This window comes from Microcaecilia unicolor, chromosome 4, assembly GCF_901765095.1.
Source record: "Microcaecilia unicolor chromosome 4, aMicUni1.1, whole genome shotgun sequence".
Lineage (NCBI taxonomy): Eukaryota > Metazoa > Chordata > Amphibia > Gymnophiona > Siphonopidae > Microcaecilia > Microcaecilia unicolor.
The window spans coordinates 24,713,361-24,729,721 of record NC_044034.1 but is presented as its reverse complement, the minus strand read 5'-3'; the positions used below and the strand labels follow the sequence as shown (position 1 = coordinate 24,729,721).

Genomic DNA, 16,361 nt, shown 5'->3' with positions numbered 1-16,361 from the left:
GAAACCATCCTCACTATGAAAAACAGAGAACCAAATAAGAACTTCGAAATAACTGCAACTTGATCCAGAAATCGAAATCCTTTCTGAGTTCCAATATCTGTCTGAACTCTGCAAAGGGGAACCCGGAAGGAAAAAATAGCCACACTGCGTGGAAAATGAAAAAAAAATTCAGCTGAACTAGGGAGGGATCCTGGATTCATCTGCTGCGTTAAAGGAAAGAAAACTATCAGGTAAGATATAATTTTACCTTCCTTGTCACTTGAAGCAGATGAATCCAGGAACTAGTGGGATGTACCAAAGCATTCCTTGAGTAGGGTGGGAAGCCGACGCTCCCCGCGCCAACACTCCTGCCCCAAAACTCGCATCTTCAACTTTCCCAGGCAGAGCAGGCTCAATTGTGCACATGTGATCATGGTGGTTCTTTTATTGAACAGACTTTCAGGTGTGACTCACACTTATTTAGGTATGTGTTTTTATTCTTAACACCCTTTGTTAGATTGATTATGACTATTTTAATTCCATGTTCATTAAATATACAACACTGTATACAATACTGTACTGGTTATGTAAATATCTTCTATATATCCATTTATTTCTATGTGATTTGTTTTTTTTCTAAGTCTTTTATTGATAATTGTGCAATAACCACAGTCTTGTATAACCCAGGCTGATACATTATGTTTATTACACTCTTGCAGTGCACCTGACTCCTGATGCAGGCATTTATGCAGAAACACGGCAGTGTCAAGTCATGCTTCTGGCATATTTTGACACTGGAATTTTTTTTAATCCTCAGTTTATAATAAAGAGGACTTTTGGATTCCTTGTCTTTGTTTTGCTTCGGACCTCACTTACAGACTTGTTGTTTGTTACCTGTAAGGTCCCTGATCTTCTCTTCCTCATCAGACTGTTTCCCTCACATCATGATTTGTAGCTTAACTACTAAACTACACCAGTTTGTTTGTTTTTCTTGAACGGACCCTTTGGAATGTTTTAATACTAAATTTCCTTCTATATTTGAAGATGTGTGCCAATTGCATTGAGCTGAACTCTTACCTCCCTTTTTACTAAGCCGCCTAACAATGCTGCATTCAAAGTGAATGGGCTATCAGCATTCGTGCACAGCAGCCACCAGCGCGGTTTAGTAAATGGGGGAGGGGGGTTACCTTTAAATAAGATCTTCACAGTGGAGAGCATTTTGTCAAAGGTTAAAAATCAAACTGAAATCTTTTGTATCTCATTACAACAGAGTCATTCCTCATCAACCTAATTTTACTGTGAAGGGATGAAAAAAAATCTAAAATATACATTGTTCTCAAACAAGTGATGCTCAGAAAGAAAACAATCTTTTTTAAAATCTTTGTCAATAGCTAAATTTTATTTGGTTTTATACAATGTGGAAAAGATAAAGAGGTTTTTGAAAGTTAAGCTCATTGAATCAATATAAGCAAAGTATAATATGGTATTTTATCATTCAACTTAACAAAATATTAAATACATACAATTATGCATTCAATTACATTTCTGAAGAGCAGCAGTGACATCTTGTGGTAAAGTGTGCATACTGCTTTAACACACATAGGATCTGTCTTTCTAAGCATTACCCCATAGGTAGAGAAGGGGGCAACACAGCAAAGCAGGTCAACGGTAATATAATATATGACACCTAATAAGTACAAAATGATATCCCCAGTCTGTCCAGTCATCTTCTGTTTCTCTATCACTCTGGGCAGGTATGATAACTAACATGCAGTGATATGAAAAAGTCCCACAACCACCAGAGGAAAATTCTGAAGACGTCCCGAGGTTGGCTGCAGAGGGAATATCTGGGAATGGAGTGCATATTGTGCTATTTATAGAAGAAAGAATTTATAAACAGCTTGAGAATCTGAAGGTGGACAAAGCTATGGTGCCGGATGGGATACATCCCAGGATACTAAGGAAGCTCAGAGAGGTCCTGGCGGGACCACTTAAAGATTTATTTTATAGATCTTTAGAGACAGGAGAGGTTCCATGGGATTGCAGACAAGCGGATGTGGTCCACAAAAGTGAAGTGGGAACTACAAACTGGTAAGTATCACGATGGTGGTAGGAAAAATAATGGAGTTGGTGTTGAAAGAAAGGATAGTTAACTTTCTAGAAGCCAACGGGTTACAGGATCCGAGGCAACATGACTTTACCAAAGGAAAATCCTGCCAATTGCATTTAATTTGCTAGCATAACTCTTCACAATCTTATTGACTACTTTGACTGGGTGACCAAAGAACTGGATGGAGGACGTGATCTAGATGTAATCTAATTAGATTTCAGCAAAGCCTTTGATATGGTCCCCCACAGAAGACTCATGAATAAGCTGAAAGGGCTGAACTTAGGACCAAAAGTGGGGAACTGGATAGGAAACTGGTTGACCAACAGATGGCAGAGGGTGGTGGTAAAGGGAATCTGCTAGGAGGAAAGGAAGGCGAGCAGTGGAATTCCTCAGGGGTCGGAGCTGGGACCGATTGTGTTTAATATTTTTGTGAGAGATATTGCTGAAGGGTTGGAAGGAAAGGTTTGCCTTTTTGCAGATGACACAAAGACAGCCAATAGAATGGATACCCTGGAGGGAATAGAAACAGGGAGAAGGAATCTCCAATTATTAGAAGAATGGTCACGGGTCTGGCAGTTAAAATTTAATCTAAAAATATTTATCACAGGAAACATCCTATATAATAAAACGCAACTCCAACATTCTGAAGCTGACTGCATGGCTGAGGCATTCCTGCTCTCTGTATCCATTTCCTGAATTGACATCATGTACTTCCGGGTTCGTCACAAGCAGAAGTGACCAACCACACGAGGTTTCTCGGCTTCAGAATGTTGGAGGTGCATTCTATTAAATAGGATTGGTCAGTTCCTTGAAGCACAGCCAGAGCTCAGCGTCCTGCACAGTAACGCTCAGACACCAGAGAGACAGTGTTGCCAGGTGGGTGGTTTTACCGCCCAATTGGGCGGTTTTCCGCGACCCGCCGCGGGAAATTTTTGCCCGTGGCGGGTTGCGGTTTTTTGGGCTGTTTTTTGGGCTTCAGGGCGGTTTTTTGTGCGGCTTTTTCGGCCGCGGGGGGCGGGGTTAGTGACGTTTTTGGGCGGGGTTAGTGACGTAGGAGGCGAGGCCGATGACGTGGGAGGCGGGGCCGATGACGGGGGAGGCGGGGCCGGTGACGGCGGGGGCGGGGTTGATGATGGCGGGGGTGATGACGCGGGGGTGGGGGTGTCAGGGGCGGGGTTTGAGTTTGGGCGGGTTTTGGGCGGTTTTTGTGCTGGATTGGGTGGGAAAAAAATTTTCCACCTGGCAACACTGCAGAGAGAGAGAGGGGGGGGCCTGACACCACAGGGGGGGGGGAGGTAACTCTGTCACACAGACACTCTCTCTCACAGTCAATGTCTTTCTCTCTCTCACTCTCACACTGTCTCTCACACACTCTATGTCTCTCACTGTATCACATTCACTCTCTATGTGTCACACAGTCACTCACACACTCTCTTGGTCTCATACACTCAGTCTCACAGAGAGTCTGTCTCACACACACTCTCTCTCTCGCACACACTGTATCTGTGTGAAACACACTCTCTCTCTCTCTCACATACACACTTGCACACACTCTCATTCTCACACATACGCACTCACACCCAGACTCACTCTCTCTCTCACACACACACACACTCGCACATTCACTCTCTCTCTCACACACAGTCACTCTCACATACACTCTCTCAAACATACACACTCCGAGGAAAACCTTGCTAGCGCATTTGTGTCAGAAACGGGCCTTTTTTACTAGTAAATAATATAGCATATTTAAAGCATACAATATCTATATATATAAAAGGCACCACTGAAGCCTCCAGCCGGAAGTGTGAAGCGCCAGAGATATCCGGTTTCCCCATGAGCGAAGGAAAACTGCACAGCAGGAAATCCCACCAAACAGTGAAGGATTCAGAGAGGGGAGGGGAGAGAGATGCCCTCACTCTCTCTGTAACAAAAACACAGAACAGCAGGAAACAACACTGAAGGACTGGACTCCAAGGGGGAGGGGGAGGGAGAGAGGGCAGAGGGCAGGGACACACACACTCCCACATGCACACTCTGAAGAAAACCTTGCTAGCCCCCGTTTCATTTGCATCAGAAACGGGTTTTTTTTACTAGTAAATAAATAAAAAGCAAAAAGGAAAACGGGTTTCGAGAAGCAAACAAATGTCATACAATTATTATAAAATGCAATCAACTACAATCCCTCACATTCATATATATCATATCAAAAGCAGAACTAATGTCCCAATATGTCCGATATTAAAGTTCAAACAGCATCCAATGATGCTGACAAACTGAATTTTAGTCTAGCTGTTATTCCCTGCTCATTCAAATGGATTATTATTATTATCCTTGATGATAAAATTTCCTGAGAGTCTTAAAAGTATAGGAATGCATAGGTGACACATTGAATTTTAATTTGAATGCCGAAGCAAGAAAGTTTCTCCTGGGATTTGTTTGAAGTCCTGGATACCTCAATGATTTGGTTATCATGGAAGCAGGATTTGATTGAGCACTGAGACTCTGTTCTTATACTTTTAAGGCAAACCTTAGAAGCTCAAGCACCCGAAAAGTCAAGCACATTGACTCCTGAGCAACCTCCTCTGAGGTGGTCTTCATCAGCCAATCGTCAAGAACACATGGCCTCCCACTTTGAGTAGCGATGCCGCAACTACCGCTAGACATTTGGTGAAGACCCTGAGAGTTGACGAGAGGCCAAAAGGCAGCACACGGTACTGAAAGTGATGTGCACCCTGCCAAAATCGAAGATAGTTCCAGTGAGCTGGAAGTATCAGGATATGAGTATATGCCTCCTTTAAGTCAGGAGAGCATAGCCAATCATTTTCCTGAATCACTGGGAGAAGGTTGCCCAGGGAAACCATCCTGAACTTTTCTTGGACTAGGAATCTGTTCAAGGCCCTTAGGTCTAGGATGGGACGCATCCACCATATTTTCTTCTGCACAAGTACCTGGAACAAAATCCCTGCCCTTCTTCCCATGGTGGAATGGGTTTGATTGCATGGGCCTTCAGAAGTGCGGAGAGTTCCTCTGCAAGTACCTGCCTGTGCTGACAGCTGAACCAAATGAGGACATATCTGAGATGGACTATTTGAAGAACCCACCAGACAGAGGTTATAAGAGGAGACCTTTGGAGAAATAATTTTAGTCTCCCTCCGACCGGCAAGTCAACAGGGATGGACATTTTTACTGTGGCTATGCTCTGCTGGAGCCAGTCAAAAGATCACCCCTTCCTTTGCCTGGGGAGCAGCAGGGGGCTTAGGCGCACACTGTTGACGTGAACAAACATGCTGGGTTTGAGCCTGAGTAGGCTGGTGAGCCGAAGAGTTGTACCTATGCCTAGGATAGGAATAGGAACTCCTCCTTAGCTTGCCAAAGGTCCTCCTAGCTGAAGGCGCCCAACGGGAGAGAAAAGATAGTTATCAGTGTGTTTTTTTATTTGGTCAGTGACCTCTTCAACCTTCTCTCCAAAAAGGTTATCCCCCTAGCAAGGGGTATCCGCCAATCTCTACTGAACAGAGTTTTCCAAGTCAGACACACACAGCAATGAGGGTCTGCGCATTGCTATACTTTGAGCAGAGATCAGGGATGCCACATCAAAAGTGTCCTAAGTGCCCCTGGCCAAGAACTTTCAACAAACCTTTTGCTGCCTGACCAACTGGCGAAAGGCGTGGCCTGCTTTGGAGCGAGCGTCTCAACCAAGTCCGACAGCTGTCGCACCGAGTTTCGCAAGTAGATGCTCATGAACAGCTGGTAGGATTGTATACTAGAGATGAGCACTGAAGCCTGGTACATTTTAAAGAATCCAGGGTTCTAGTTTCTCTGCCTGGGGGCGCCAAGGTATAGTACCTAGTACTCCTGGCTCTTTTAAGAGCAGATTCCACCACAATGGAATTGTGAAGCAACTGAGGCCTATCAAAATCAAGAAAGTTATGGAGCCGATACTCGGAGTCAATGTTCTTGGGCATGACAGGGACCGACAGAGGGGATTCCCAATTCCCAGTTCCTGACAAGGACATCCTTGAGTACCTCACGGAGAGATGCACTCACAGCCTTCTTAGGAGGAGATGTATAGTCCAGGACCTCAAGCATCTTGGCCCTGGGCTCATCCTCCACTTCCAAAGGTGGCGGATGAGGCTTCAAAGGAAATCCCATAAGACTTGTCCAAGGAAAAGTACCTGGGATCCTCCTCTGAATCCAATAAGCGCTCCTCTACAGTGTCAGACAGTACTTCCCATTGGGAGTGTCGAGATGGAACCTGCTTCTCGAGAACGGCATCAAGACGTCGACTCCCTTTTCAACTCCAGCGAAGCTTCCTCCATTGACATCGAGGAGTGCTGGCTTGGTTGGCAGTCGACACCGGGGCTGCATGCGGCACCAGAGTCGCAAGCCGCACAACAGGCTGAGGGCCAAGCGGGGCCGCAATGGGAGGCAGGGTAGGCACAAGCACCCCCAGTGCCAATGCACAACGTTGCATGAGGCCATCCAGCAGTTGAGGGAGTAGGCCCAGATTGGCTCATTGAGTGCCTACATCGGGAAGAGCTGGAGTGCCGGCAGAGGCGCAGGTTGCAGAACCACTGGGGTCGAAACGGTAGCTGGATCTTAGCTGCTAAGAGACAGGCGCATCGGTACCTCCTATATGGAGGGGGAGCAGTCCTCCTGACGCTGATGCTTCTTGGGTGCTGGAGTCCTACGACAGCCCCGAACATCCGGCACCACGTGTCGAGGGTAATCGATGATGATGCATCTTGGCCTTCGCCGAAGAATGTCAGCATGGCTCCTCGGTGCCGATGAGGACGTCATCAAATCCATACGTCACCTCAGGGTCAGGTCCAACGGAGGGTCCCAAAGCAGGTGGAGACCCACTCAATGCTTCACTGCTCCCAGTGTCTGAGGGTCTAGTAGCTGTCGTGCTTACCAACGTTCCCGAAGCCGGCTCAACGTCGATGCCTCTGACCTCAATGCCGATGTCAAGGAACCGGACTTGGCTCCAAAAGCCTCTCTGGAAACCTGGGTCCTTTTCTTCCTGCGAAGACAGAGAACACAGTTAGCAGGGCTATGGTCGGGCCCAAGACACTGCAGACACCAAGAATGTGTTTCTTTCCCAGATATTGTCCGATTGCACCAGGTACAGTGCTTGAACCCATTGGGAATCTTCATGGAAATGGACAGAAAAACTTAGTTGCCTGAATTAAACAACACGATGGTGCCTGAAAATTGTCAATGAAAGGAAAAGTCCCAGCCGAAGTCAAGGCCTAAAAATGGCCTGATCATGACCGAAAATCAAACAAAACTTAAAACCAGGCAAAAAACTAAAGAAACTAAAGGACGAAAAAGATGGAGGTTCCAACAACAGGAACAGAATTAAGAGGAGATAAGAAAAACACCTTCTCCTCACGTGGAAAAAGAAGAACTGAGGAGACCGTGTTGTCGTGGCAGGTGGGAAGGCACTCGTGCATGCGCAATGAAGTGTGCCTCATGCTCCACAAAGCTCTCATTTAGCTATGGTAAATGCCAGACCGGGTGACACAGATTGGTGTCACCCACTTGTGAGAATTATAAAGCCTGCTTGTCCTCGGAGAAAGATTTGTCGCCTTTAAAATAGCTCCTTTCAATTTTGCCCACTGATATTCTTCTTCCTTCAGCTGTTCCCATCCAACTATCTCTTCCTTGAGAAATTCCCCCATCTTGGCAAAATTAGTTCTTTTGAAGCTTATGACCTTCAATCTTGTATAAGCCCTCTCCTCCTGTGTCGTAATATTGAACCACACCATTTGGTGATCACTAGATGTCACACGATCACCCACCCACCGTAACATCAGGAACACTCTCCCCATTTGTAGCACCAGGTCCAGAACAGCTCCAAAGATCTGTAGAATGTGTTAGCTGTGAAACCAAACTCCAATGCTGCATTAAAACACCTTACTACACCGCTGCTTTGCAACAAAAGCCTGCCTCCAAGACCAGGAGACTGCTTTAGAGAAAAGGTGGGGGAGGGGGCAGGAGGGCTAATACAAAATAACTTTTAAAGCACGTAGAAAAGCCACAGATAAGTCTCTGATTTCTACCAAGACCAGTGCTAAACAATCTAATATCAGAAATGTAACCGTTTTAAGACAGCATGAGCAGTGCCCAAGATACAGTGGAATTCTCCCTGTTCCATAACCCCAGCAAAAAAGTACCTATTGGAGAATGGGGGAAAGAAGAGGGAAAGCACTTGGATCCCTCCAAGTATTTCCTAACTTCAAATTCAATTTCATTGCTTTACAGAAAAGAAGATTTGCTCAACTGAACCAGAAGAAACTAGTTGAGGAACATGTGAGGACTATGCAGACCAGAGCTGCAGAACTCACTGTTCCATCCACTTGGAGACAGAGAAAATACCAAGTATTCTACAGTTGCCTGATCCCCTTTAGGGGCAAATCAAAAAGAACTACTTTCTTTCTCCATTTCCATCTCCTGGTCGATGGACACATCCATAAGTTCTGGACTGATCTGTGAAAAGCAGCAAAGAGCTCTAGCAGCCTGAAGAAAACACAAGCATCTGCCAAAGATGAGGCATGGATTAAAGACCACAAACAAGACCCTTCTTTAGAATTCAACTTGAAAAATTAGTTCAGCATTCCTCTAGTCTGATGTACATCTCTAATCAATGTTGACAATTATTGCCTTGAGTGAATTATTTCAAAAAGGCGGTAAATAGTAGTAGTAAATAAATCCTAATATATAATAATAATAATATTTCCTTTAAAATACAGAGGGTCTTATATGAGCATTTCAGAATCATCAAGTCTTACCTAAGTAAAGAAAAGACATCATAGGAATTACGAACAGAGTTCTGATCAACCTGAAGGTGACTGCTTCGCTGTGTATCTGCATGATCCTGAAAGAAAAGGTATATAAAAAGAAACACAAATTTTTTACTAAAAAACGAAAGCAGGTATTACAGTGATTAGGACTTTCCAAATCTGTCAGGGTAATCTCAAAATCAATTCAGTTTTTAGAACATTAATAATGAGTATCATTGATAAATCTGTACACACTAGAGGCTTACTCTACACAATCTTTTTTATGAGCCTTCATTGTGGATATTCTGAACACCTGACTGTGGGGGTCACAAAAACAGAACAGAACATATCCAAATAAGAGCTGCCCTACGGGATCAAGTCAAGAGTCAATCTAGCCCAATAACCTGTTTCTAACAGTGACCAGTCGTACCTGGTAGAGTCTCAAAATGTAGCAAGAGTCCATCCACCCCCAGCCTAAGCAGCGACTTTACCCAGGTCTACCTTAATGGGTTATGGACTTCAAGAATTTATCCAAACCTTTTTAAATCCCAGCCTACAATAACTGTTTTTACTACTTGCTCCAGCAAAGAGTTCCAGAGCATAACTTTATGTTGAGTGAAAAAAATATTTTCTCTTATGGAGTGTCCCCTAGTCTTTGTATTTTTTTTTAAAGAGTAAACAATCTATTACCTGTTCCACTCCAGTCAGGATTGTTATAGAGCTCTATCACCTCCCCTCAGCAAAGGCGCCCTAATCTCTTCAGCCCTTCCTCATACTTTTCTATACTTTTACCAGTTCTACTATATCTTTGGATATATCTTTGGTTTGATGAAGATCTGTTAAAGTTAAAAAGATGCTGTAGGAAATTGGAATGTGCCTGGCTAAAAGACAACACAATCTCCAATTAAAAAGAAAAAAAGCTGGAGACAGGCAATTCATGATAAGACCCCATTAAAAGTTTTTTAAAAAGAGCATACTATTCTAAATTAGTAGGGGCAGATACAATTAATACTAAATATCTTTTTCAGATGGTGCATAATCTTAACACACATCGTTGTCAAGATTTAATATCAGACATAATACCTACTGTGTCATAATTAGCAGATTTCTTTCAGAGGAAAGTAAAAACAATTAGATCTCATTTTGATAATAAGCTGGTTCCTTTGAAATGTGAAGACCCCTTAGGAAATCTGGCTATACCAGGAGACACGATTTGAGCAGATTTCAGTACTTCAAATTGGTATCAATTTAATTTTTTTATTTAAGAAATATGCCAAAATCTTCTTAAAACGCAGTAATTCAGTGGTTCCCAAACCTGGTCCTGGGGGCACCCCGGCCAGTCAGGTTTTTATGATATCCTCAATAATTCTTCATGAGACAGATTTAAACGCATTGGAAGGAGGCCATGCAAATATGTTTTACGTATATTCATTGTGGATATCCTGAAAACCTGACTTGCTGGGGTGCCCCAAGGACCAGGTTTGGGAAGCACTACAGTAATCAAACAAGGAAAATTAACTTACAGTTCATTTGAGCTGGACAAGGGTTTTTGCCTTGCAAATTAGGAATCTGTTCTCAACCAGCTCTCTCGCCATGCAAAAGAGGATGGGAGATTTCAGCAACAAACTGAATAGTAATGCTGTTTATAGTTTTACACTGGTGAGGTTTTGATAGAGTCATAAAGGTTTGAAGCGATCATGCACCAAAACAACACAAAAACAAGCTAGGCAGTTTCAGTTCACAGAGGAAACATACTGTAGACTAACTTTTACAGATTTGAAGGCGAGAGAAGGGGGGCAAGCCAATAGAAAGAGCCCCATAAGACACAGGATGCTAGACATGTGCTCTAAAAGACCCTATAACAGGGAACAGACTACAAGGACTTATAGTAGTATTATATAACCCTATTATCTGCCTCCATGCAATACTCCACCTAGTATCAGTAGATACCAATATTTAATTTTCAAAACTGTCAACATTATAAGCATGCAAGATCCATTAATAAAGCTGGATCTCGAAAAGTGACAACTCCTTGCTTGTCAAGTTCTGTTGTTCAAGTGACTTTTCTCATGCAGTCTCGCAGCAGCTGAAGCGAGAGACAGACAACACAAACTACAAACAACATAAAAGAGAGGAAAAGTCTCAGAGTCTCTGGAGTGGACAACGGTCCATGGAGTTCATGTAGTACCACGTCAGTGACTGGTCAGATGAAGGTCTTTGCTGTCCCTTGGTTCACAGTCCTGATTTCCAGTTTACTGACTCTCTCATCTTCACTCAGAAAGGTTTTAGTGATGAGCCCCAAAGGGGCCAGAGCTTGCTCTGCATGGCCATTATCCAGAATGTTTTGCATGAATGTTATAAAGTGTTGTTTTGACTCTGGTTTCCTTCTTTAAAAGTCTTCTGCAATGGAGTTAGGACAGCGCTTGTTCTCTGTTATTAGGGAGTTCCAATATGGGCATCTGAAATGGTAGAGGAGCTACCCAACTGTGACTCATCTTTTGAGAATTCTGTATTAGTGATTCTCAAGAACTCTACTGAAAGAGTTGGTTTGTCACCATCCTTGGCAACTTGGAACACTGAATTCCCTAGAAGTTCTAAATCTGGTAGAGAAGCAATCTGATTGTTGAGTTGGGGTCTTGTTCTTCCCAGCTGAAAAGCTCCTTTACGTGCAGATGGTTATAAACCATGCTTGAACAAACTTGTGCACCTGTTCTCAAGATGCATGTTTTGTATACATCTATACTTGGTCTCTTCAATCTGTTAAGACAGATATCACCTATTATCAATCATCCAAGGGCAAGTCAGTAGGCATATGGAAAATCGAGTGGACCTGCATGCAACTCATGAACTCTGAACAATGTTGGTACATCTCTTTCCAATAAGAGTAAGACATCGTCATTTGGGTCCAAAGGCTACAGGTACTCCACTATAGGTTGCAAATGAGGGTGATGATATGCAACCTCTGCAGTGGGAATTTCATCCCTGTTATCAAGTACCTGATAACACTCAATGAGAGTCATAGATGGGTCTTGTTGCTGCCATGCATTGCTTCTTTTACATATCCACTTACTCTTCTCTCTGTACTTTTCGTCATCCCTGTACAGGTTTCAAGATGGTAGGGATAGTGAGCTCCTTGGAAGTCAAATAGGTCAAAGAATGCTGTCCTTGCCAGGGACTGATTACTCTACTCATCTATGATGGCACACATCTTTATTGCCTTTTCTGGTTGTTCTTTTGGATATACTTAGCTACACATCTTGGTGCATGACCTTCCACTGTGGCTACCTCTGCACACTTGTGCAGTTTAGAGTAACATTCAGTAGTGACGCTCTGCTTCCTTCTCCCCGCTGTGGCTCGACTCTAAGACTGGGGTTCCTGTAGAAGTAGGCTTACTCTTATTTATTTGTTGCATTTGTATCCCACATTTTCCCACCTATTTGCAGGCTCAATGTGGCTTACATTGTACCGTAATGGCGATCGCCAATTCCGGATTAAGAAATACAGAGTGGTATTGCAGTAATGTTCGTACATGACAAAGTAAATTAAGCAGTCAAGTGTTAAAGATTCTTTTCCGGAATAAGAAATCATCAAGTGGTATTGTGTTAAGGTTCAGTAATTGACAGATTAGGTGAAGAAGTCAAATATTGAGAGTTCATTTTTGTCTATTTCTAGTATCGGTTTCGTTGTCTGGTATTTAGGATGGATCAATTGTGGTATGCCTATGGTCTACGTGACAGAAAGGAGCAAAACAGGAAGGAGGTGGGCTAGAGAGAGATCAATATACCTATAAAAGACAGTCCTGTACCTAGGCTCGGGGGAGTTGGATGGAGGCTTGCGGAGTCGATCCTTTTCCTAGCTCTTACTTCTAATACCTCTCTTTTTTTACCTTGCTAGCTGCACTTTGCTCGCTTCTGCTTCTGATTGATGACTGCTAAATTAAGTATGAGAGACAATAAAGCACATTGAGATTGAAGTTGACAACCAGTTCAGAGAGTGATTTTTCTTTTGTGGTAAACCCCCTCCACTTAGGAGAGGTGGAAGGAAGAATGACCCCCCTCAGTGAAAGTGAGAGTGTCCAGAAAGAGAAGGTCCTCCTTCTGAGGCAGAGGAAACATCCCTTGGTTGTATTCTTTATAGTTTGTGTCTAATAATGACCACTTATCTCTTTTGTTGTATGGCAGCTTTGTTATAATCTTGTTTATTTTATTTATTGCATTTGTATCCCCCATTTTTCCACCTCTTTGCAGGCTCAATGTGGCTTACAATACATCATGAATAGTGGAAATACATAAGAAAATAAACATTTAGTATTACAAAAGGATCTTGGGTGACATGATAGTGATAAAGCATGATAGTAGTGTGTCAAATAAATATCGTAAGGCAATTCTGGATATGTGTGTTGGAGTTCACATTTGTTGATCTTTGTGGTATACCTTGTTAAAGAGATGTGTCTTCAGTAACATACATAGTAACATAGTAGATGACGGCAGAAAAAGACCTGCATGGTCCATCCAGTCTGCCCAACAAGATAAACTCATATGTGCTACTTTTGTGTATACTTTACCTTGATTTGTATCTGTCATTTTCAGGGCACAGACCTTATAAGTCTGCCCAGCACTATCCTCACCTCCCAACCACCAACCCCGCCTCCAACCACTGGCTCTGCCACCTAATCTCAACTAAGCTTCTGAGGATCCATTCCCTCGGAACAGGATTCCTTTATGTTTATCCCACACGTTTGAATTCCGTTACCGTTTTCATCTCCACCACCTCCCGCGGGAGAGCATTCAAAGCATCCACCACTCTCTCCGTGAAAAAATACTTCCTGACATTTTTCTGAGTCTGCCCCCCTTCAATCTCGTATCGTGCCCTCTAGTTCTACCGCCTTCCCATCTACGGAAAAGGTTCGTTTGCGGATTAATACCTTTCAGATATTTGAAAGTCCGTATCATATCACCCCTGTTTCTCCTTTCCTCCAGGGTATACATGTTCAGGTCAGCAAGTCTCTCCTCATACGTCTTGTAACGCAAATCCCGTATCATTCTCGTAGCTTTTCTTTGCACCGCTTCAATTCTTTTTACATCCTTAGCAAAATACGGCCTCCAGAACTGAACACAATACTCCAGGTGGGGCCTCACCAACGACTTATACAGGGGCATTAAAACCTCTTTTCTTCTGCTGGTCACTCCCCTTTCTATACAGCCTAGCAACCTTCTACTTACGGCCACCGCCTTGTCACACTGCTTCCTCGCCTTCAGATCCTCAGATACTATCACCCCAAGATCCCTCTCCCCGTCGGTACCTATCAGACTCTCCCCGCCTAACACATATGTCTCCCATGGATTTCTACTCCCTAAGTGCATCATTTTGCATTTCTTCGCATTGAATTTTAATTGCCAAACCTTAGACCATTCTTCTAGCTTCCGCAGATCCTTTTTCATTTTTTCCACTCCCTCCCGGGTGTCCACTCTGTTACAAATCTTAGTATCATCCGCAAAAAGGCAAACGAAGGATGTTATATTGGAGAAACAGGCCAGATGCTAAAGACAAGATTTAATTTACACAGACATCACATGAACAATACTGGTGCCAGCCGGGTTCCCACCCCTGTGGGCCAGCACTTAACAAAACCAGATAACTGTACCAGTGACTTCATAGTAAGAATCCTGAAAGGTAACTTTAAAACAATGCAGGAACATAAGACCTTTGAAGTCAGAATGATTGAATATTTTGACACCCAACAGACAGGACTTAACAAAGATCTGGGTTTTCTATCCCATTATAAACCATAACGTTGTACTGCTATGTTTATCACCCTCCTCTCACCTATCCACCCCCATCCTGTTAGACTATCTCTGAAATGCTTTGATGTTCCCATGCATACCTCCTACCCATCCCCACCCTGTTAGACTGTCAATGAAATGCTTGGATGTTTTACTTATATATACTGTCATCTACCACATTTGCTTATTTCCGATCTGACGAAGAAGGGCAACCTTCGAAAGCTAATCAAGAAATGTATTGTCTTCAGTAATTTGCAGAAGTTAGTTAGTTCGTATATCGTTTTTAAGTTGCGTGGCAGCGCATTCCAGAATTGTGTGCTCAAGTAGGAAAAGGTTGACGCATGCATTAGTTTGTATTTTAGACCTTTGCAGCTGGGGAAGTGAAGATTGAGGAATGTGCGGGATGATTTTGTGGCGTTCCTGGGTGATAGGTCCATCAGGTCTGACATGCAGGCTGGGGCATCTCCGTGATTTTGTGAACTAGGGTACATATTTTGAACGTGATGCGTTCTTTGAGTGGTAGCCAGTGTAGCTTTTCTTGTAGGGGTTTAGCACTTTCACATTTTGTTTTACCCCAAACTGTATCCAAGTAGCATAGGCCTAGAAGATTCAGATCAGTTTTGATTGTTTCCAGTTCCTGAAGGAGATCTCCTAATTCTTGTAACTTGTCACTATCTTTACTTATAACCTTTGGAAAATTCCTTATGATCTTCATCAGTGCCTTTTGGATTGCTTCTGGGCTGCCATAGTGCTGCACAGCCCTCTTCCACTTTTCTTTCAATCCTCTGGAGATCATATAAATATGTATTCATTAATCCCTTTTAAACATTAGGCTGACTCAGTTCCCAGCCATTTTATCCTCAAATTCATTTCTTGCTTTAGGGTAGGCTTCCTAATTGATAGGGTATCCTTAAGATTTCCATCCTCTATACTTTTCGGGGCTGTCACTGAACTGGGTAATCTCCATGCTCGCCATCTTTTTGTATGCCATGAATGTTGCTAGATCTTTTCTCTCTGAAGTTTCTAGTGTGATGGCCATAGGTACCTGTGGCTGGCTGTTTGCCACAATTTGTCTGGAGTCAGGTGTGGAGTGTGACTGGGCAGGTGCCTCTTGCTGAACCACAGGGTGTTTAGCTAATGCACTCCTGGGTGCAACTGCTCAGCATTTATTTGAGCCAAATTCCTATGTGACACCAGGAACTGTGGTTGAAATGAAGCATTTCCCTTGGAGTGCTTTTCTGGAGTAAAAGCCAATGATGGTGCATTCGTACGCATGCAATCGTGTGGATCACTGTGGTGGCAACTTGCCTCCTTGGCATTTTTTGGCCTAGGAATGCTTCTTTCAGGTGAGCTAGTTGGTGCAAAGGGACATACTTTCCCTAAATCTGATGACTCTTCTAAGTCAGACTGACCGAGCTAGCATGTGCTGCAGTATAAGCCTTCACATAGGCTGCAGTTCACTAGGCAGAATCTTCTGCGATAATATGACTAAGCTGGCTCTCCCCAACATCCTGCCTTGTGGCTTCAACAGCCTTGGCTTCATTATCAACGGCAGCTGGTTCCTTCTCTTGCTGAAGCACCTCCAAGGCAATATCCAACTCCTTTGTGTGCAGCTTTATTTTTTCTATTCTAAGCTTCTCAATTTTTATGGCTGCTTCTTGCTGACGTGCTTTAGAAGCTTCTGCTTTAGCTCAAGCCTGG

At 43.4% G+C, this 16,361-nt stretch overlaps 1 protein-coding gene across 1 annotated transcript in view; it reads right to left on the bottom strand.

The window, feature by feature from the left end:
* Nucleotides 1-16,361, bottom strand: part of UVRAG (UV radiation resistance associated) — a 205,852-nt gene that overhangs the window by 124,568 nt on the left and 64,923 nt on the right. The window contains exon 6 of the mRNA XM_030200046.1: nt 8,887-8,972. Coding sequence (XP_030055906.1) covers nt 8,887-8,972 — 86 coding nt within the window. The remainder of the gene's footprint in view (nt 1-8,886; nt 8,973-16,361) is intronic.